Source organism: Poecilia latipinna, unplaced genomic scaffold (assembly GCF_001443285.1).
Source record: "Poecilia latipinna isolate Pla-1442-1.1 unplaced genomic scaffold, P_latipinna-1.0 Scaffold568, whole genome shotgun sequence".
Classification (NCBI taxonomy): domain Eukaryota; kingdom Metazoa; phylum Chordata; class Actinopteri; order Cyprinodontiformes; family Poeciliidae; genus Poecilia; species Poecilia latipinna.
The window spans coordinates 194,661-215,040 of NW_015113184.1; the positions used below are offsets into that span (position 1 = coordinate 194,661).

The window sequence follows — 20,380 nt, forward strand, 5'->3', positions numbered from 1 at the left end:
TGGTTTATTTTATCTAGAATTATTCGTGTTATTTATAATAAAAAAAATTAATTTGTGGCCTAACTTAGCATATTTCTACTTTTTCTCCTTTACTTCAAAATAAAGTAATACATGTTTTAGATTTTATAAAGGTACAATTTTTAATTTACAACATTCATCCATCCATTTTTTGTACACCCTTGTCCCTACTGGGGTCGGGAGGGCTGCTGGTGCCTCTCCAGCTAACGTTCCGGCCGAGAGGCAGGGTACTCCCTGGACAGGTCGCCAGTCTGTCGCAGGGCAACACAGACAGACAGTAAATTCACATAAATTACATAATGCCTATCATTTATATTTTACATTCTTGAAGTTTATTTTATAAATTATATTATCCTACATTATAGTACTTACTTTTCAAGTTATACTCTTTATTTTGCTATTTGTTTATTTTAGAATTCAGAAATACTATTTTTAAAATAAAATCAGTGTTCATAAAGTTGAAAGCAAAAAAATATAAATATTTTGCCCTTAGTTCACGGCTTATGATATTTTGCTCATCTGGTCACACCGGATGTAGCCAAAGTTCTAATGTCGTGCTTTTCGTAGAGACGCCGCCCCTCCAGATTGCTCCGTAAATCAAAACCAACGCATCCTTCTCATCACTGCGCCATCGCCTGTTGCGTTAGCTTGCTGTTCAAAGGGGGCGAATCGCTTGTGCACCAAAAAGGACGACCTAAATTGCAATTTGACCGATTTTACGAAAAAACAAGACATTTTGCTCGTACAGGTCGTGGTGAGTATTTTGTCCCCAGACATTTTTTCATTTTTCCCTCCTTTTTCTTTTCTTTTTGGATTTTTTCCACGGTGATTTTCCATTTTGCGAGTGGACAGAATGTGCTGGTTAGCTGGCTTAGCTAACGTGGAAATGCTTGTCCCCCTCAAAGACAAAAAACGCAGATTGGTTTTTTTTAGAGCCACAACATGTTGGAAGCATCTTAGATACACTTTGAACTATTTTTGCAAGTTTGCCTAGCTTTATATTTTTCTTTGACGGGACTGATTTGTTTTTGGCTCGCTTTTCAGACAGTCGGACAGCTAACGTTAGCTTCAGCTAACAGCGTCAGAGGCAGCAACATTTTAATCCCTTTCAGATTATTGACGGCATATTTATCAGAATTTTTCAGGTTTTGATTTTTTTCACAAAAACTGGTCAGATTGGTGTTTATTTTTTCGTGCCTTTTTTTTTAGTTGGTGGTTAGCTAACGCTAGCAGCGCTAGCCGGCATGGAGCGCTACCAAGGCTAGTGCAGGCCTTGTGATTCACACTTGAGCACAGAAGAGGGCGCTGTTGGTGTCCAGGCGGGTGTGTTGTTGATTGATTTGGGTTGTTTTTGTGAATCGTTGTCTTCGGACATTTTTTTTTTTCTCACTTTTTCTTCACTTTTTTTTTTACGGAGTTTTCCCCAGTTTTTCCCTCGCATGGTGATTTTTTTTTTTTTTTTTTAAAGCTTTGGATTGCAAGTTTTAACACATAACATGATAAATGCACATTTAATTAAACATGATGTATGAAAAGTGTCTTCCTTTGGCTGTTATGTGTTTCTCTGCATTCACTTATAGGTACATCCTCTTAAGGCTTCTACATTCCATCCTCATGTTTAGCATATAAATAAAAGGTTAAAAGTCAATTCATACGTAGAGGACTAAAGACCAATGGGATTGTTAGGAAATGGACCTCAGTCATTATATAAAGAATATGAAATATATCCATTCACATAACTGAGAGACTCCACTAACATGGATGCTGTTGTATAAAAATGTTGCTGCTTTTCTCTTTGTAGTTAAAAGTAATATTGTCGGTTATCTGCAGCTATTTTGTTATAAATGCAAAGTCTTTTATTTTTTTGAAATTTTTAGATGTCTCTGATCTTTTAAATCATGCTTTGTTGGAGCAAAGCACATCCAAGACCTGCAGGACACTGGCTGATCAGTTCCACAGTTGCCCATCCTTAATATTTTTGCAGCATCTTTACACTTTAGTGATTTCAGTGTGTATGAAAAATTTAAAAACTCATTAATAGTTGGTTTTACTAATGGTTTGCTTTGATGGAAGATATTTGAACATTTTACTGCTCGAATAAACAGATTTAGTCAAAACTTATTAGATTTAAAGTAGTTGGTGTTATATAATGTAATGTTTTTGTGTCTTAGATTGATTTCTTAACCCTTTTAATTTAGATTTAAATTGATACTGCCTAGCTGTAGCTTTAAGGCACATTAAGCACCTATTTTTTGGGTGCTATATGTTCTGGAGTTCCTGCACACACTCCGTCCAGCCCAGGTAAGATTTGGTGAACGATAACCCTGCCCAGCTTGACTGAGGATGTGTTTTCTGTCGCCTCAGTAAAAATTGCCAGGGGGCGAAGGTGAAGGTCCAGACACCAGCCCAAACTGAGCCCAGCCCACAGTGTCAAACGTCAGGCAGACGAGATCCCCGCACACAGACGCTATGGAGTGAGTGAACGTTGAATAAACCCCCCCCCACTGCGCTTTCCTTCTCTATCAGCAGGAGGGGGGCAGAGTTACTGTCCATATCACTGATGTTTTCACGGTTCTCCACCTGCAAACAGCAAAAATCCGATCTTAGGAGCGGCAAGGCCATAAAAATATACAATAAAATTTCTCACGGGTAACATTTAAGCTGCTCTGCATAACTTCCTTGTGTGCGTCCGCTTCACATATTTACTTTAAAAGCTTTCTGTTTCTCCATGTGAGGAACTGCAGCGTGTGTTCGGTTGGGTTAGAGGAACATGAAGCGTTTAGGCTGCGTTCGCATGAGAAAATGTGCACAGAAGAAGCGTTGTTAAATAATGGTTGTCCATGTTTAGTTTTTGCATTAACCTAAAGAAGTCCCTGCTTCCTCTTATGAAATTATTTGCATGTTTGGTGCTTTATATCTGTTTTGCAAGTCACATACCTTCATGTGGTTTTAATTTAAGTTTCTGAGGCCTGATGATGATTTTTTTCCAGTACAACCAGTGCAGCAGGTTTAATAATGAGAATTCAGAATTGTTTGCATGAGTGAACCGATTCAGAGCAGCTGAACAGCCAGAGATGTATCGATCAATACTTACCTACAAAGATGGATGTAGTAAGAAGATTTTAAGGATTATTAATTGAGTCATAGAAGATTTTTCTGGATAGTCTAGAAAGAAAAAAAAATATATAAACAAAGTTTTTGCTTTTGGTTTATGTGTTTAGACCAAAAATACTGGACGTTTTTAATTAGTAAACAGGGCAAAGTATCAAATTTTGACTAATTGATCACAAATTAGAGAAAATAAAATGTGAATTATCAGATTGATTGATGCATCTCTAGAGAACTCCTTTCATTTCTAGATTTCTGCTCCACAGAAAGCTGTTTGAAGCCTAACTACTCAGACTTTCAGAGGACTGAAGCGTCTCTCATCCTTCGTGAAAATCTCAAACCTTCGTATCCGTTTTGTCCGTCTTTCTCTCTCTCTCTTTCCGTCAGACGTTCATCCTCCACTTCCAGCCTCATGGCCAGCAGCAACGTCACCAACAAGACCGACCCGCGCTCCCTCAACTCCCGGGTCTTCATCGGCAACCTCAACACCCTGCTGGTCACCAAGGCGGACGTGGAGGCCATCTTCTCCAAGTATGGGAAGATCGTCGGCTGCTCCGTCCACAAGGGCTACGCCTTCGTTCAGTACGCCAACGAGAGGAACGCCCGGGCCGCCGTCACGGGCGAGGACGGGAGGATGATCGTCGGACAAGTTCTCGGTGAGGACTTTAGCTTCTACTAAACCTGAGGATTAATGTAAAATACTTCGTTCGTACCTAAAGTTTAGCCAAACTTTATTGATCTCAAAGGGAAACTAGGTGTTGCAACTCACATCATCAGAGTTTCTTCAATGTGTCGTCGTTTGCAGGAAGGATTTCCAGTAGCAGTCAGTCTTACCACAAATCTGAGAACGCCTGAAACCTGCTACTGGGACGCTCTCGTGACTTTCATGACATGCTAACAGCTAAATGTTAGCCAGCATAGACGATACTCCATAGTAGCATGTTAGCAAGCACTGCTAATCCACCCCGTTTGCTTTTGCCACTCTTCTTTAAATCATTGTCTGGCTGTGTGGTTTGGACTCGGCCTAAAGCGACTAATCGGTAATTAAAATAATAATCATCTAATTTAGCAATTGATTCATCGTTAACTGGAGTAAACATATTTAAAGCTATACTGAAGCCAAAACTTTACAAACATATTTAATATAATAAAAAAATAAATATCAAACATATTTAATATAATAAAAAAGGCGTTCGTTAAGGGAATGCTAAGTTATTGCATTTTAGATAACAAAATGTTTATTTTCTTATTTAAAAAAGGAACAGAATTATGTATTTTCCAATTTTGTGTGGTTAAATGAGAAGGCACCAATTTATTTATTTAAATCCAATAATGGATAATAATCAATTACTGAAATAATTGAGCTACTTCTTTCTCTGCTCTGCATTCATAAATACTTTTTTCAGTTCTGCAGGGACTTGGAGTCGTAGTTCAGATGTTATTTGAGCTTTTTATTTGCTGATCAGCTGCTTCTAGTTGTAAAAGCAACACCTTGTTGCCACGGTCACGCATCTGACTCTGAAAGTTAAACAGAAACTAAAACAGCACAAGTCCTTCCAATTTCACAACATTTAAGACCAAAGGGAATAATTCTCCAAACATGGATCGCTTCAACGACAAAAAAATATCCATAACAAAAGTCTTTAATAAGAATAGAGCGAATCCGACATCCTGCTGCCATGTTTTCAAACTCTTTTAAGCTTAATTGAAAAAATTTATTCCCGGTTATAAACCAGGATTTGGGTCCCTTTCTTTCAAATTGATTGCTATATTTAGCAGAAGTTAATGAATTAAATAAAAGCTAATTTAGGTCAGATTTTCAGTAAAAGTCTCTGGATTTACTTATAAAAGTCTGGTTATAAAAACACAAACAATTTGTGTCAAACTTATAATTATAAGCAGTAATTTTACCCTGATTACAAATAAATGTTATAATAAATAAAATTGGATCATCTTTGAACTGCAGTAGGGGCCCCAAAAAATTAATCCAAGGGCCACAAATGGCCTGCGGGCCACGCATTGGGCACCGCTGCCTAACGCAGAGCAGCTATGAAGGAAAGAGCTTTTACTTTTGTTGAAAGTTAGAATAAAATTATTCATTGTTATTTAGAAAATTAGAAAAAAAAGGTTTTCTGTTTTCGGTGTAATCATGCTATACTTATTTTTTTAAGTCATTGAGATCATAATTATTCTGACAGTGCAAAATTAATAAATACATAGATAAATCTTGTTTTAAACCTTAAAAGGTTCCTAAAAATATTTTTTATTAAAGGAAATTAGATAATAGACATCAGAGAGATATATAAATCTTTTATCATGATTTGTAAAAATCTTTAGTTGCATTTCAGTAAATAACCTCCTTGCATTAAATTGGAGAATTTTTGCAGGCTGAATTTTAAAGAAACAAACAAATGTTTTTCTTGTGTGACTTTATGAGCCGTTTCTTCTTCTTTGTAGTAGATTTGAAGGTTCATTTGTAGATCTATTGTATTAAAAAAAAAAGATTATATCCAACAGGAAGATATCTCTGTATAGGGATAGAAAAATGACTGATGACTATAATTACATAATGCAAAAACTGTGGTATACATTTGTACTCGGTTCCATTGAACTCTCACAGCCAGGAGAGTTATGAGAGTAAAATGATAGACGAGCTGCTTTTTGACCATTTCACAGTAAGGGTGTTCAAAGTGGGGTTTGAGAAAACTGATTTGTTTTCTTCCTTTTTTTTTTCTTTTTTTTTTTTTTGTAGTCCTCAATTCAGGAATTAATTAGGACAAAATTACAACTTTTAAATCAAAATCTGCTTAGACAAATGTTGGATGCAACACAGTGATCATCTTTTTTCTGCTTTCCTTCCGTTGTCATGGTAACAAGGACCACATCTACTCTAAAGTCCACTAAATCTGCTTTTAATTACTGTATTAAAACTTTAAATATATAAAGTGTATTCAAATTAAGACTTTATTGCTGACGAAATATTTATTTCGGATTTCTTCAGTTGAGCCCAAAATGCAAAAAGTATTTGAAGTTTTGAATCTAGACTCTTGTTCTTATATAAAAAAAAAAATCATGGTTAATTAAAATAGTTTATGCTTATTTCAGCAAATTTAAAAAAATCACAACATTTTTGGTAATTTTTAGTTTGTAAAACTTACAGTATATTTTCACAAAGTTTCAGGCTTCAGATTTGCAAAGCTCATAGACGTGTAAACAAAGTATTGACAAATAAAAATGCTCACCACACTTTTAAGATCTTTTTTTTCTGTAGGGCAGAAAACAAGGCATCCCTTTCCTGCAAATTACACATAAAGTCCTTTATTATTTGTGTTTTCAGTGAGAGAATATTGTGGGGAAAAAAATCAAGGATTTAGTTGATTTTTGCAAGGGACTCAACGTTTGTCATGATAATCTTGAAATGCAACAAACACTTTTAAAACTTGGATTGCAGCAGAGTTTGGTTTAATTAAATTCTGCCTTGCATTATTTTAGATCTATGAATTTAACTAATTTGACTTTTTTTAATCTGAAAGGAGCAAATTGCAAAACTTAAAGCTGGATTAGTAAACACTTTATTACACATGGCTGAAAATTTTTTATCTTAATGAATTGTTCGTTTCAAGCAATGCAGCTATGTTTAAAATGTAAGTGTACTATTTAGGTGAAAGTTCTTCTTGTTTTGTCTGAAAGGTGTTTCAATCGTCACTCCGCTTCATGATCCGCTCTGTGTCTTTTACCTCAGACTGTAACCTCGCCGGAGAACCCAAACCGCACCGGTCAAAAACCTCCAAACGCTCGGCTGGAGACATGTACAGGTCGGTGTCTGACCAACAAACGCCGCCTTTAGCTGATGCAAAGATGACAAACTCTTTTTAAAAGAGGCTTGGAGAAACACTCTGGGAATGCGACGCGTTTACATATTTTCACCGCTTTGTTTATGTTCTGCCTTGCAGTAGTTCTTCGTTTGACCTCGACTATGATTTTCAAAGAGACTACTACGACAGGTGAGTGAAAACCGTCTGGAAAAAACTATCACTGAGCGCCTCAGTCAACACCAGCGTGATTTCTGTTTCGTTTCTTTTTTTTTTCTGTGTGGTTCCAGAATGTACTCGTACCCGTCTCGCGTCCCCGCGCCGCCGCCGCTGTCGCGGGCCGTGATCCCGTCCAAACGCCCGCGGGTCAGCCTGAGCGGCGGGAGCAGCCGGCGGACCAAGAGCAGCTTCTCCTCTTCATCAAAGAGCAGCCAGAGGACTTCGTCGTCCAGAACGAGTCAGTGCTCCCACCGAAAAAACTTCAGTTCCTAAAGAACATTCATCACTGCAGCTGGAAGACATTTAGATATACAGAATACATAAAACAACAAGACAACATGGTTCAGGAATATAAAATCTGAAATTTTCCATTAAATTTCTGATATCTATAATTTTTTCCAAAATAGAAACTATCAATGACAGAGAATATTTTCCAAAAGTGACTTTTATTTGATTAAAAATAAAATCCTGATTTTTTAAAAAAATTTTTTGCCGTACTATTTCCGATTTCAATCTATTTTTTTCTGAAATAGAAATAAGAAGTGACAAAATATTATTGAAAAGTGATTTTGTTCTTTAATCATCCCTTATGCTAGTTGTACACAGAGTTCTGATCGGCCTGTTGCAACAAGCAATAAATCAATTAATGCATGATAACTTAAAACAAACTCAATAATTGACATTTAAATGATTGATTGTTGTTTTTGTGTCTCTTTGTTCCAAATATTGAATTCAGATCAACTTTATGACGAAATATTACGGCCAGGCTAAGTTTATTTTTGTTTAATTCTAAATAAAGTCTAAATAGAGACGAAAGCGTTAATATTACCAGAATAAAGTCGTAATATTAGCAGAATAATGTAGTAATACTGAGAACTCCTTCATGAAAACTAAAAAAATTTAAATGTGTAATATTGAGTCAAGTTTTGCTTTATCGGTACTCAAGAGCAGCGATACTTCATAATAAACTTACTGAAGTAAAAATACTCCTAAAAGTACCTTTTTTTCCCCCCAAGAAAGTTACTAAGGTAAATGTAAAAGAGTAAATGTAACTAGTTACTACCAACTCTGGCTACAAATGATCAAGGGAATAATAAAGCAGTGCCATGTTGTTTCATTTTAAGCAACAAAATGCTTGTTTTCTTATGTTAAAATGAATTTGTTTTATTAATATTGTGCAAATAGGCTTCAATGGTTAAATGAAAAGCCTGCAGAATGTGCTGCTTTTTTATCTTATAGTCAGAATAACTGATAAAATATTAGTCTCTGGTTCAACTGCAGAACAGAGTTTAATCTTTTGTTTCCGTGCAGTGAGGGTGGACGAGCTGCAGACCATCAAGCGTGAACTGTCGCAGATTAAAAGCAAAGTGGACGACCTGCTGGAGAGCCTGGAGCGAATGGAGAAGGACCACAGCAAGAAGTCTGGTACGACGGCGACCGTTTCCACCAGAATACGGCCGTTAAGCTGATCTGATGCTGCAGGTTTTTAGTGAATTCACATTTTTGATGTGTGTTTTGTAGCAAAGAGCATAAAGCCAGAGCCGGGCGAGGTGACCTCACCGCCGCACTCCAGCAGCAAGAAGAACGACGGCATAAAGAGAGAGAGGGAGAGCCAGGACATGAACAACTCGGATGAGGAGGAAGAGGACGACGATGATGAGGAGGAAGAGGAGGGAGACCTGCTGGAGGAGGAAGAGGTGAGAGCGGTTACCTGCTGCGGCCTAAATTACTGATTTTACTTAAACTTTTTCAAAAAGTTGCTACTTTTTTTTCCAAACTTTATTTTGGTTTCTCAAAAAAAGTTGAAATTGTTGCACATAACTTTCCCAAAAAACGCAGAATTTCAACACAATATTTAGAGGACAAATTACATTTTCAATTGCCTACCTGAAATGACATCCTTAATGCATCGTAAATACAGTACCCCATACTGGTCATTCAAGTTACTGTATGCACAATAAAAACAAATCCTACTGAACATGTAAAAACGGCTTTTACAAAAAATAAAAAGCAAATGTTACCATTTAGCATCATACATGTTTTCATATCGGAGGTTCGGCCTTCAAGAAATGTCATGGAGCAGGAATTTAATAGACGTCTATTTATCACTAATAAAAGTGACTTCTTCTAGAATTTGGAAATTATAAACAAGGATGAGCCAGATTAATGAAGGTCCACAATTCACTTTCTAATATCTTGGCTAGTAATTTGGATTTTTCTGACATTAAACAAAGGAGCAGTGCAACTGAAATGTTAATAAAAATGTTACTCTTTGTTTTTCCCACATTCTTTAAAAAGGCATAATACTCTTTTGTGTCTGCATAAAAAGTTATGAAAGTTTGACAGTAGTAATAATACGAAAAGTCGTAATAGTACAAAAAGTCGCAATAATAGTGCGAAATGTCAGAATAATAGTGCGAAATGTCAGAATAATAGTGCGAAATGTCGGTATAGTAGTACGAAATGTCAGAATAATGGTGCGAAAAGTCGTAATTCTAAGACAACTCGAACACAACAAAATATTTCAGATTAAAATGAGGAATATCTGACATCTTGTGAAGTTATACTTCAGGACCAGTTTTACAAATGACATTTTTTTTAAATCTTTTTACACATCGGCATCAAAGTATTATCAGCAGGACTTTGAGGCGATTTTTCAAATGTCTTATTTACGTCAATTTCAAAGAAAGAACCTAAAAAATTGCCAAGCTGATTACGTTATAGAAGCTTAATCTAACTCTACAGAATATATAAACTTCTGAATTTAAAAAAAAATCACTATTATTCTGGCTTTTAGCAATATTTTTTATCCTGAGTGTTCAAACAGAAAAAGTTTAGTCTGATTTACTGTATTTAAGTTGAAAGTATGTTATGATTTTTAACTTTTTAGTAGGTTTAATGTTGCAGTTCTGCTCTCAAATCCATCAGGTCAAGAGTCAGGAGAGGGAGGAAGAAGAAGAAGAGGAAGAGGAGGAAGGCGAACACGTGGAAGGAGACGAAGATGATGGCGACAGCGTGAATGGTGACGACGACTCGTAGGCGGAGACTCGGCGCTGCTTCCAGAAGGAGCTCCGACTCCTGTTTTAACACTCAACGTTGTAGATAGAAACACAAGTGTGCACGAAAACACAAGCATGGTGCGCACACCTTACTGTCATGTTGTCCCTGAAGATTTCCTTTTAGTTTTCATTTAGTTGTCCAGTATTACTGTAACAGGAATATCTAGCTGTAGGTTTGTGTTTAGTTTTTTCTCTTCTCGTCTTCGTGTGGAGACGGGAACATGGACTAATAATGTTCTCAGAGACAACAGCTCGATGGACATCTCTTAAAGCGAGGACGAGAACTCAGCCACAGATTAGTTTTTAGCTTCTGCGTGTTTTTCTTCCTCCTCAGTGAGTTTCTTTGACCTTGTGTGTATGTTCATGTCAGTTTTTTATATATATATAAATATATAAACACACTTTTTAGTTTAACTGTAAAGAAATAAATTGCAATAAAACATTAAAATAAAATCTGAGCCTTTATTTTGCCCAAAAATCTGTTTTTATTAGTTCAATGTGACTTTGAAAAGCTAGAATTGGGGAAGCAAACAATCAAATTGCCCTTAGTAGTTTGTTTAGATTAAAATGAGTTCAAATCATTAATTAATAACGTCCGCTTTGACTGCCTTTCGTTTTTGTTTGGCCTCCATCCAGGAGGAGGCGATACTAATATTTCAGGCAAGAAGATAAACAGAAACGGAATGATTTTTATGCGATTCTGTTTCGAAATATAAACACTCTACAAGATCCTTAAAGACTCCGCCCATTTCAGTTTTCTTTATAAACACTTAACTTTAACTGTAAAGAAACTAATTGCAATAAAACATTAAAATCAAACCATAGACTACTTGAGTTTCCTTTAGCTTTAAACTGTTAAGCGTGACTTTGTAAAACTAGAATTAGGAATACAAACAATTATTAAACATTGATTAATGGCTTGTTAAATTAAAATGAGTTAAAATATATTAACTAATGTCCGCTTCGACGGATATTTTAATTAGTTGCAGTGTTGTTTGGCCGCAATCCAGCAGAGGGCGCTGCTGTTCATCCTTCGGTCAGCCAGAAGAGAAACAAAGATGGCGGAGGGCGAAAGAGAGAAGGTCCGAACAGAAACGAATGCTGTGTATGCGGTTCTGTATAGAAATAAAAGCTCCTTAAAGAATATGTCAAGGTCAGTTTATATGTATATACAAACATATAAACATACTTTTTAGTTCAACTGTTTAGAAATAGGTTGCTATGAAATTGTTGAGGGCGAGGGCCCCGCTAGTCATCCTTCAGAGACAAAGATGGCGGAGGCCACATCTGTTAGCAGGTACGAAACGATCCAAATGGTGTGGAATTTAAAATGCGTTTTATGTGGTTCTGTTTAAAATGTAAACACTCGACAAGCTCCTTAAGTTGTTCATGACACTATAAAACCAAGATATTAGAAAGATAAACTGTTCTTTCTGCTTACAGAAGCTTTTAAGTCTCAGTTTTCTTCTGTAGTGAAAATGGCCACTTATCAATGAATCGTAATGCGATCGATAAGATCATTTAACTTTTGATTAAGTCATTAACCTTGAATCAACTAGAATGGGATACTAATTTCCAACTTTCAGTGTCATTCACTTTCAATCTTCTTGTGAAGGTAAACTTAGTGAAGATATGCTAAGGTCTCACGACATAAAACAGGTTTGACATGTTAATGGAACTTAACAAATGCTGAAGTACTGAAACCTGTTGAAAAGAAAACAATGGAGATGTTTAAACATTCTCCACACTTCCTGATGTACCTGTTAGGCTTCCAGTAAAGGATTACAATGAATATTTATGTTAGTACCTATAAAATAGAGGGTGGTGTAAGAGCAGAAATGGTTTCGAAACGCATCTGTCAAAAGGTATCATTGAACATTTTTTAAAACTTGTCCTATTTTTCTCATTTGTGTTTTTCCACCTACTAAGCTAAGTTACAGGTCCAGTACGTCAAAAATACAAGCGAATATTCCTTTTAGCTTTTATAACCAAGATAGGTTGCTATTATTAAGCCCCAAAACAAATAATACATTGTTTGGTAGAATTGTACAGAAACTATTGTTGCACAATGCCCTCTGTTGTGCAATTATTTAGAGTTATTAAATCAAAGTTTTCATGTATTCTAATCAGTGGTGCAGGTGCCTGAAAACAGTCCAGCAGTATAGTATTTTTTTAAAAGAAAATAAGGCATCGAGTTTGCTTAAGAAGGTTAGAATCAGATGATAAATGTCACAAACTAGAAAAAACATTTTACTATCTGATAAACTTATTGTTTTTTTTGCAAAGATATGCTTTGTATCCAGCTACAACTTCTATCACCCAGAGAACATTTAAAGGGTTAAAAGACTAATAAACTAATAAACAATACAAGATGTAGAGAAACTCACCCATGCGTTTATCTTTCGTTGCATTGATTACTTTAAAATACTTATGTTAGTTTATAAATCACTGAGTGGTTTAACACTAAAATACATTAAAGTTCTGTTGTATGAAACTTTCAGACAGCTCAGGTTTTCTGGTTCTACTCTGCATCCCCAGAACCAAACATGGAGAATTTACCATTGAGTTTTTATGCTCCTCTGATCTGGAACTATAACTTAATAATAATTAGTTTTATTAATAAAAGTTGAAACATAAAGTCTGGATTACAGCTTTGCATTACTTCTATTTATATTGCTGCAGTAATGTAATATTTTAGTTTTATCGTGTAAAGCACGTTGAGGTGTTTTTGTTGCTGAAATGTTTTATACAAATTAACTTGACTAAAATGAACAATCGGGGCACCGCAGGGCTCCGTGTTCGAGCACCTGACATATTAATGAGTAAAAGTCAGAGACAAGCAGGTAAGACATTAATCCATATATTTGGTGATGATAAAACGTAACTGCACTTATTTAAATACATGCACAAAAATATTAACATTTAATGTTTATTGTCAAAAAATACAGTTTATTAAGAAAAACGATAATGTGGTTATCAACATTTTCTCCTGATTTTTCCGTTGTCCCTTGCTAAATGTCTCAAACTTTCACATTACGTTTCTTACACATCTCGAAGCGAAGCAGAGTGCTCATAAATATGTGCTTTGTCATTTTATCAGTGTTCAACCACCTTTCATATCTTCTCACATACCAGCAAAAGGCATCAACTTGTACCAAGTGGCTTGTTTCCTTTAGTCGTACCGTGACAGCTGGAGTGTTTGACGATCAGATCCAGAATGTTTGTCGACCTCCAACGAGATTGAAATCTTGCTTTCGATTTAGTCGTTTTTCTGGTGTAGTGAGTTCTTCTGGTTTCTTCTGGCTAACCGACAGATAACTTAATCTACTTAATGAAAACAAGACAATCCTGAGCTGGGATGGGCTCCCATTAAGATGACAGATTTAATAAACAGACGAGACCTGCTCACATTTCATTTCACACAGTAATAAAAGCATTTAAAGATAGTAATTGTATCAATAGATATGTTTACATTATTAAAAAATATATACCTTAGATCACCAAAAGGTTTGCAGAACCTGAGCTATTAGTTTCTTCATCTTGTAAGTGTTTAGAACAAACAGTGCAAAATATAATCTATACATCTATGAATTAGTTTTGTAAAAAGACTTCATAAACAACATGACACTCGGTTTTTGCTGCGTTTTAAAGCAGCACCCTTCACTGTGTCTTTGTGGGGTTATAACAGCTTCTTCTTCTCTGTGTTTGATCAGGCGAACGTCAGGATGGACAGTGTGAGGAAGCTGACCAGAGGCAACACAGCTGGAGGAGAAAGACAGAAAGACGTGTTAATTAGAGAAGGAATTAAGGCCTTAAAATGTCTTAAATTCATTAAAGAACATGTGAGTTGGTCTTTAATACACAAATCACAGGTCTTAAATTGTGTTATGTCAGGTCTAATCTTGAGTCGTGGGAATTTTCTGTCAGGAAAAGGTTTGACATCTTCATTGCGTGACTCAAGATGGTTAAAGCTACCGCTAACTAGCTGCTAATACTTGCTATCTTGCTAGCATTTTTGGGTCTGTCGTTGCTAAGCTGCTGCCAGGTGCTACAAAAAGAGCCATTTTTTTACATTTCTGTCATGATATGGGTCTTAAATTTTATTCATAATGGTCTTTAAAAGTCTTAAATTTGAGATGGTGAAACCTGCATAAAGTCTGATCCCTGTGGAGAGTATTCATATGTATTATTTGTAACATCTTTGGATGTTAGGTATCTTCACAAAACATTATTTTGAATGTAGGAATATGTAGATCTAAATATTAATTAGCTCAGTGTGTAGCTTACCACTAGAATAGAGAGGATAGCTGCCCCCTGTTGGTGCTGCTGTGGTGTTTGTTGTTGAGTTTAGGAAGGTGGAAAGATCTGTAGCATTACCAACTTTAAAAGAGAGGACGGCAGGAAATACACCTGAAAGAAAATCATTCTTTTTAATTCATGCCTCAAACATGCAAATTTCTATCATTTACTAAACTGTAAACAGCTAAACACATAAACATTGTATACACAATGCAAAATGACAGTGTTTGTTTTTATATTTGTGCTCTTACCTCCAATGAGTTGTCCAGATGTGATGACCATTTTGTAGGTGGTATCGGCGGCGGCCCTGAGTGCAGCGTCGGTGGTGGTATTCAGACCAGCGACGTTAAACGTACACTTGAGGTTGTCACCAGCGATGGTGTTTTGAACATCTGTCATAGCCTGAAGATTTGAAGTCAGAGTCATAAATGCTACTCCATAAAGATCTAGTAGATACATTTTAAGTTAATAAATGCGGATCACATAATATTTTGTGAGTTGTGAAAACTCTTGCTTTCCTTTTTAGCATAGAAGTTATTTCGTTGATGTAATTTTACAGATGTAGGAACAACTGGATGCTGTAAGTTAAGTCTTACCTTCGTCGCTACTGTATCGTTCAGATTTTTAGTGGCGTTGTTATAAACCGTTGACGTGCTGAAGAAAGACCCGTTGTTTGAGCTGTTTTGAGCACAGACAAAAAGCATGGTGTTCTGTGGAGAGAAGCAATGCAACATTTCAGTCAGAAATTATGAATATTGTACAAAGTTATGACTTTAAGTTGTCTTCAGTTTAGCTTACTGTACACCATCATTCGTCATAATATTTACGCCGCCTAATTTTATTAAGCTGAACACAGTAAACTAAGCCGAGATAAATTAAGTTCATGCATCTAAAGTAAACTAAGCTAAGTTAGGCTAAATGCAGCATAAATAAATTGAATCAAGCTAAAGTAAGCTTAGCTTAGCTAAATTATGATGTTAGTTAAGACTATTTGATTGACTTTCATCAGGAATATTTCCGCTCAGTTTCAAAATTAATGTCATAAAGTCAGACTAAGCTAAAGTAAAACTCGCTAAACTAAGCTCAGTGTTATTTAGTGACAGCTAGCAACTATTATAAAAATAAGAATAATTTTAAAATGTAAAATTGCAGTTTTAACCAAAAAGTAAAAGGTTGTTTCTATTTCGTAGCTGTTTGATTTTTAAATAATTAAACCCTTAATATTTACATTTTGTGTCTGGGAGTCTACACTTCTCATATATTATGCATATTGTTAAGCTAACTAGCAATATTTTGTATCTCCCTGTTTTTTCCCCAAACATTTATTCAGAATAACTTTTGACTGTAATAATAATTACATGTTTTACCTGAGATTGGCTCGTGGTGAGACCCACGGCGATGAATCCCGAAGAGTTCACAGACTTCCCACTGATCTCAAAGGCCAGGTCGACGCCATTTGGGGGGTTCAACTTTGTGGGGCGAGCAGATCCAAAAAGACACGTGGTGGTGTTGTCTGCAGGGTCGCAGGCATCAGGTTGCTGCACGCACGCTTTGGTTGAGCCACATCCTGTTTTAGAAATGACAACCTGGAGACAAAAACAAAGCCAGAGTCAATAAACAGTCAAGAGATTCTTTAACTTCCTTGTTCTGGTGGAGCTTTAATGTGAAGATTAGATGCCATTTCTGTGTTAATTACATTTAAAAATCAGATTCTGTTTCCGTTTTCTTGCTTAGCCACTAAAACTTCTGTGTCAAAGCTAATGGGTAACTTCCTTCTGTCGTCTTAAGCTCCCAGTAAACTATCGGTTACAGTTTAACAAAACCAAACCAAAACATTTTGAGCTTTTGTTTGTTTCCCCAAGTCTTTCTATTTGTCCTCTGAGTTTTTAAAGGTTATTCAAACAGCAAAGCTTTTAAAAATGTCCAACAAATCTAAGAAAATTTGTTAGTAAGTTGGATTTTAGACATTTTTGTAAGTTCAGCACTGCAAAAACACAAAATGTTGCCAAATATTTACTTAGTTTCTAGTGCAAATATCTTAATACACTTGAGATAAGACAAGTAACTTCAGCGAGAAATAAAAATTATTTTTAAGTGAATAATTCCTTAATATTTATGAAAAAACACTTGTTCCACTGGCAGATAAATTCATTTATTCATTAGTGGAATAATCTAATAATGACACCTTTTCATCAATATTAAAGATTTACTTAAAACAATCTTACATCTTGCTGAAAGGTTTTCTATAACTTAGTTTTGTCTTTTTTAAAATGTATTAAAATATCTGAACTGGAAACTAGACCAAAAATTAAATTAGGTAATATTTTGTGTTTTTGCTGTGAGATCTTTTTATCTTGTAAGTACATAAAAGTTGTTGGTAATAAAGTAGATTAAAGTATTAACACTACAATAATAATAATAGTAAATACTAACCTGTGACAGGACTGGCTGGAAACTGAGAGCCAGGAAAACCATCAGTGTGGCGAAAGCCTGCATCATCTTATGCTCCATTTCTGCCTGGAAAATATAAATATTTATACAAATCATGTTAAAAAAATTTGTTTTGAGGATTTTTATCTTTTAAAAAACATTCAAATGGAACATTTAATTTTGCAATATGTTTTAACTTTGCATGAACAATTGAAATTTAATCAGGTAGAAAATACATACGATAGAAAAAAGATAAGATTTATGTTGTTATTTCTGTTCTTTTTCACAGAAATACAACAGAAATACATAAATAAATCTTACTTAAAGAGGTTTATAAAATTACTTTGACTAAATGTATGTCTTCTGGTTTACTGAAAAATGATCAGATTTAAAGTTTTAATGTTTAAATAAGTAGAAAAACCCAAACCGGTTTTTGTAAAGAAACATAAAGTAAAGTCTTGACTTACTGGATGTGAAGGTTGGTTCAGTGAGGAGTTGTTGGCAGCTGGTGCTCTGGGGTTCTGTTCAGTGGGGGAAGCTGATGGCGCTTTTCTACAGCCACCTGGAAAGGGGCGGGGCTTAGCAGAAACACCTGTCTGGGTACCAGGATGACACAGGTGCGCCTTTGTTTTATTTTTTTGTCAGTGGAAAAAAAGGTTTCTGTGGAACGAGTTTGACCACTGAGGGGATTTTTGACATTCATTAGGCAGATGAGACATTCAGCTTTAGGTTGTACAATGAGTAGAGTTTTTTTAGTGTAATGTTACAGGATCTCAACTGGATTTAACTAGGACACTTCTAGGACACCTTCATTTGCTCCTTCAGCAAAGCAAAAACACAAAATATTACCAAGTATTTTTAGTTTAGTTTATAATCCAAATATCTTAGTACACTTGAAATAAGATAAAACTCACAATAAACCTAATAAATATAGGAAATTGTTTTAAGTAAATGATTAATGAAATACGTGTAAATAATCTGTCAGTGGAACTAGTTTTGTTATCAATTTTAAAGAATTATTTACTTAAAACAAGCTCCTTTGTCTTTCTGAAAAGTTATTTACAAGTTATTTCAAGTGTGATAATTTGTTTGTACAAGAAACTAGATCAAAGATAACTTGGTAAGTTTTTCTGTTTTTGCAGTGTAGTGTCAGTTTGAAATGCTTTGTTAATTTTACCAAACTTTTTGTCACATAGACCAAAATAGGCAAGTCAAAATCATTGGCAGGTTGAGAAAATAAACAGAAAAAACAAACTAACATTTTTGGAAACTGATGTTATTTATTGTAAAAAATAAAACTTAAAAAGAAATTTCTTTTAAGTTTTGTTGTATTAAAAGAAAATAACCTAGTTTTCAAATTATTTTAGTTTCGGTTGAATACGTTTATTCTCAGTTGTTAAACCGTATTTCGTCCATTTTATTTCGAAATTCTCGCTATGTTAATCCAAGTTTAGTAAATTAAATAAAAGCAAAGAAGGATTTTCAGTAATAGTTCTACTTATAAAAAGGATACTTTAAATATTTACACAAACCTGTTTTCAGAAAATTGTCAAGTCAATCAACTATTCCATTCCTACAAAAAATGTTTTCTGTTGTAAGAAAATTATGTTGGTAATATTTTCAGCCTAATTAAACGTTTAATAAACAGGTTTGTATCATTCTTGAACTGCAGATGTGGGCCACAAAAAATATTTCCAACGGCCACAATTGGCCCACGAGCCACACTTTGGACACCCCTGTTGTAGATGAAACAGGATGTACGTCTTTCAAACCATTTTGTCTCTTGTCTTTTTGACCTTCTGGATGAAACATTGATGCACTTTTGAAGAAATTTTATTGTTATCATCAGATAAAACCTGAAAATACATAAAAATGTAACTAAATGTGTTTATTGCATCATAAAATTGGAAATTGTTTAAAATAGGAATCATAAGATCTCAAGAAAACCAGGAATTGTTATCAGCCTGGAGAACCCGGATTGGAGCGTTTATATTATGAAGCAAGTTTTTTATTACCTGAGATTTTAACCTTTGGGCCAAAAAATATAATTCCTAAAAGCTAAAATCAACAAAATGGTTTGGGGATTTATTTTTACCTACTCAACAACAAACTAACAAATAAGATTTTTTTATAGGATTTCTTGTAAGAATGGAAATGTAGATCCAAAATGTTTAATTGGTTTTTAGACGGTAACTTGTTAAATCAAAGGCATCCAGTTTGCTTTTTATTTTGGGCTCCATTGAAAAAAAGTGAACAAACTATTCCATCTATTGTCAGCAATAAGAACAGAATCTAGGTCAGTCATCATTTGAAACACTACATTTAGCCAAGTTTAAGGTTAGTAGTTAAAATCACATTTTGGATTAATTTAGAGTCCTAGTTACCACTACAACAGAGGGAATCCAGAAAGTTTGGAAAAGATTAACACTTTGTCCTGCGTCTTACATTTTATAAGTAGATTTTAAAAGTCAGAGTTTTGTACTAATTTAATTAAATTTATTCTTGAAATGTGACCACAAAAGTCAGTCCAGTGGCCGCAAATTGGCCCACACGCCCCACTTTGAACACCCTTGCAGTAAAGTCTTTTAAAAACACGTTAATACAGACCCATTCAATAAATTATAATGTTACTGAAAAAAATACACTTATGTTTGAACCTTCACCAAGTAAAAACAAATAAAATAGATTAATTAATTGGGTACAGATGTTTTCAAGCCTTCGTTTCTGCCAATTATGTTGATTTTCTGCTAAACAAGACATTTTAAATTAGAATATTAAGTCAAACTTGTTTTAAAAACAGAAAGTTTAGTTTAGAAACTACAAGGTTAATCTAAAAGTCATAGCTTTGTCCTAAATTATCTCTTCAGGGCCACAAAAAAATTCATCTATTGGTCACAAAATGGCCCACGCTCCCCACTTTGAACACCCTTGCTGTAAAATCCTGACACCTTCTCAGAGGTTAATCTAAAAGTCACAGTTTTAAAGAACATAAATGTGGGCTAATTTGTACTAAAACCTTATTAAGGTGAAGAGTTAAAGCAGTATTTACACAGATTAATGAACTGGAATTTGAAACATAAAATAGTTGCGTTACAGCAGTGTTGAAATGTTTTCCTGGTGATGGGTCCACATGATGATTAGTTCATAACACCTGGAATGTGACACCTGAGACGTTTTTAAGGCTTTGACGTCATCAGGTAAAGAAAACCGGACAGTTTGGTGCCATGATGCCAAACGAGGAGGGGCTGCGTTCCTTCCTAGCTACGCTCTGGTTTTACCTTTCAATTAGTCACTTAATGCTGGATGTTTACCAAATTACGTCATCTGGATTTACAACCAGCAGCGCTGCAATTAAAACAAAAAATATATTTAAACAATTCGATCTGTTGTTTTAGAGGTGACCTACTGATTATATTTACAGGAAAATTTGATCCA

General features: G+C 35.0%; 2 protein-coding genes across 5 annotated transcripts; one reads left to right on the top strand and one right to left on the bottom strand.

Moving 5' to 3' along the window:
- The first annotated feature begins 608 nt into the window (after nt 1-608).
- On the top strand, nt 609-10,279 carry LOC106953185 (heterogeneous nuclear ribonucleoprotein C). 4 transcript variants are annotated; one of them, XM_015041765.1, is made up of 9 exons: nt 611-1,460; nt 2,383-2,492; nt 3,514-3,782; nt 6,869-6,941; nt 7,080-7,130; nt 7,229-7,395; nt 8,469-8,582; nt 8,679-8,854; nt 10,086-10,279. In XM_015041765.1, exons 2-9 carry the CDS (start codon nt 2,488-2,490, stop codon nt 10,194-10,196), a joined length of 966 nt encoding a protein of 321 aa, XP_014897251.1. In that variant the 5' UTR covers nt 611-1,460; nt 2,383-2,487; the 3' UTR covers nt 10,197-10,279. The 4 variants fall into 4 exon arrangements, with proteins under 4 accessions (XP_014897254.1, XP_014897251.1, XP_014897252.1 ...); XM_015041766.1 differs by having other exon boundaries at nt 611-1,341; XM_015041767.1 differs by having other exon boundaries at nt 612-772.
- A 2,852-nt stretch (nt 10,280-13,131) lies between these two features.
- Nucleotides 13,132-17,577, bottom strand: LOC106953187 (putative ferric-chelate reductase 1). The gene is made up of 7 exons (XM_015041769.1): nt 17,413-17,577; nt 16,949-17,032; nt 15,883-16,101; nt 15,112-15,225; nt 14,767-14,917; nt 14,504-14,626; nt 13,132-13,978 (listed from the first exon to the last, which is right to left on the bottom strand). Exons 2-7 carry the CDS (start codon nt 17,024-17,026, stop codon nt 13,926-13,928), a joined length of 738 nt encoding a protein of 245 aa, XP_014897255.1. The 5' UTR covers nt 17,027-17,032; nt 17,413-17,577; the 3' UTR covers nt 13,132-13,925.
- Nucleotides 17,578-20,380: the final 2,803 nt, after the last annotated feature.

Excerpts from the sequence above, each read along its gene's own strand:
- LOC106953187 (XM_015041769.1), bottom strand. The coding sequence starts at position 17,026 with ATGGAGCATAAGATGATGCAGGCTTTCGCCACACTGATGGTTTTCCTG. Across the intron at positions 14,918-15,111 it reads ACGATACAGTAGCGACGAAG|GCTATGACAGATGTTCAAAA; the intron begins GTAAGACTTAAC and ends TCAAATCTTCAG. Across the intron at positions 14,627-14,766 it reads ATCTGGACAACTCATTGGAG|GTGTATTTCCTGCCGTCCTC; the intron begins GTAAGAGCACAA and ends ATTTTCTTTCAG.
- LOC106953185 (XM_015041765.1), top strand. Across the intron at positions 6,942-7,079 it reads TCGGCTGGAGACATGTACAG|TAGTTCTTCGTTTGACCTCG; the intron begins GTCGGTGTCTGA and ends TCTGCCTTGCAG. Across the intron at positions 7,131-7,228 it reads CAAAGAGACTACTACGACAG|AATGTACTCGTACCCGTCTC; the intron begins GTGAGTGAAAAC and ends GTGTGGTTCCAG.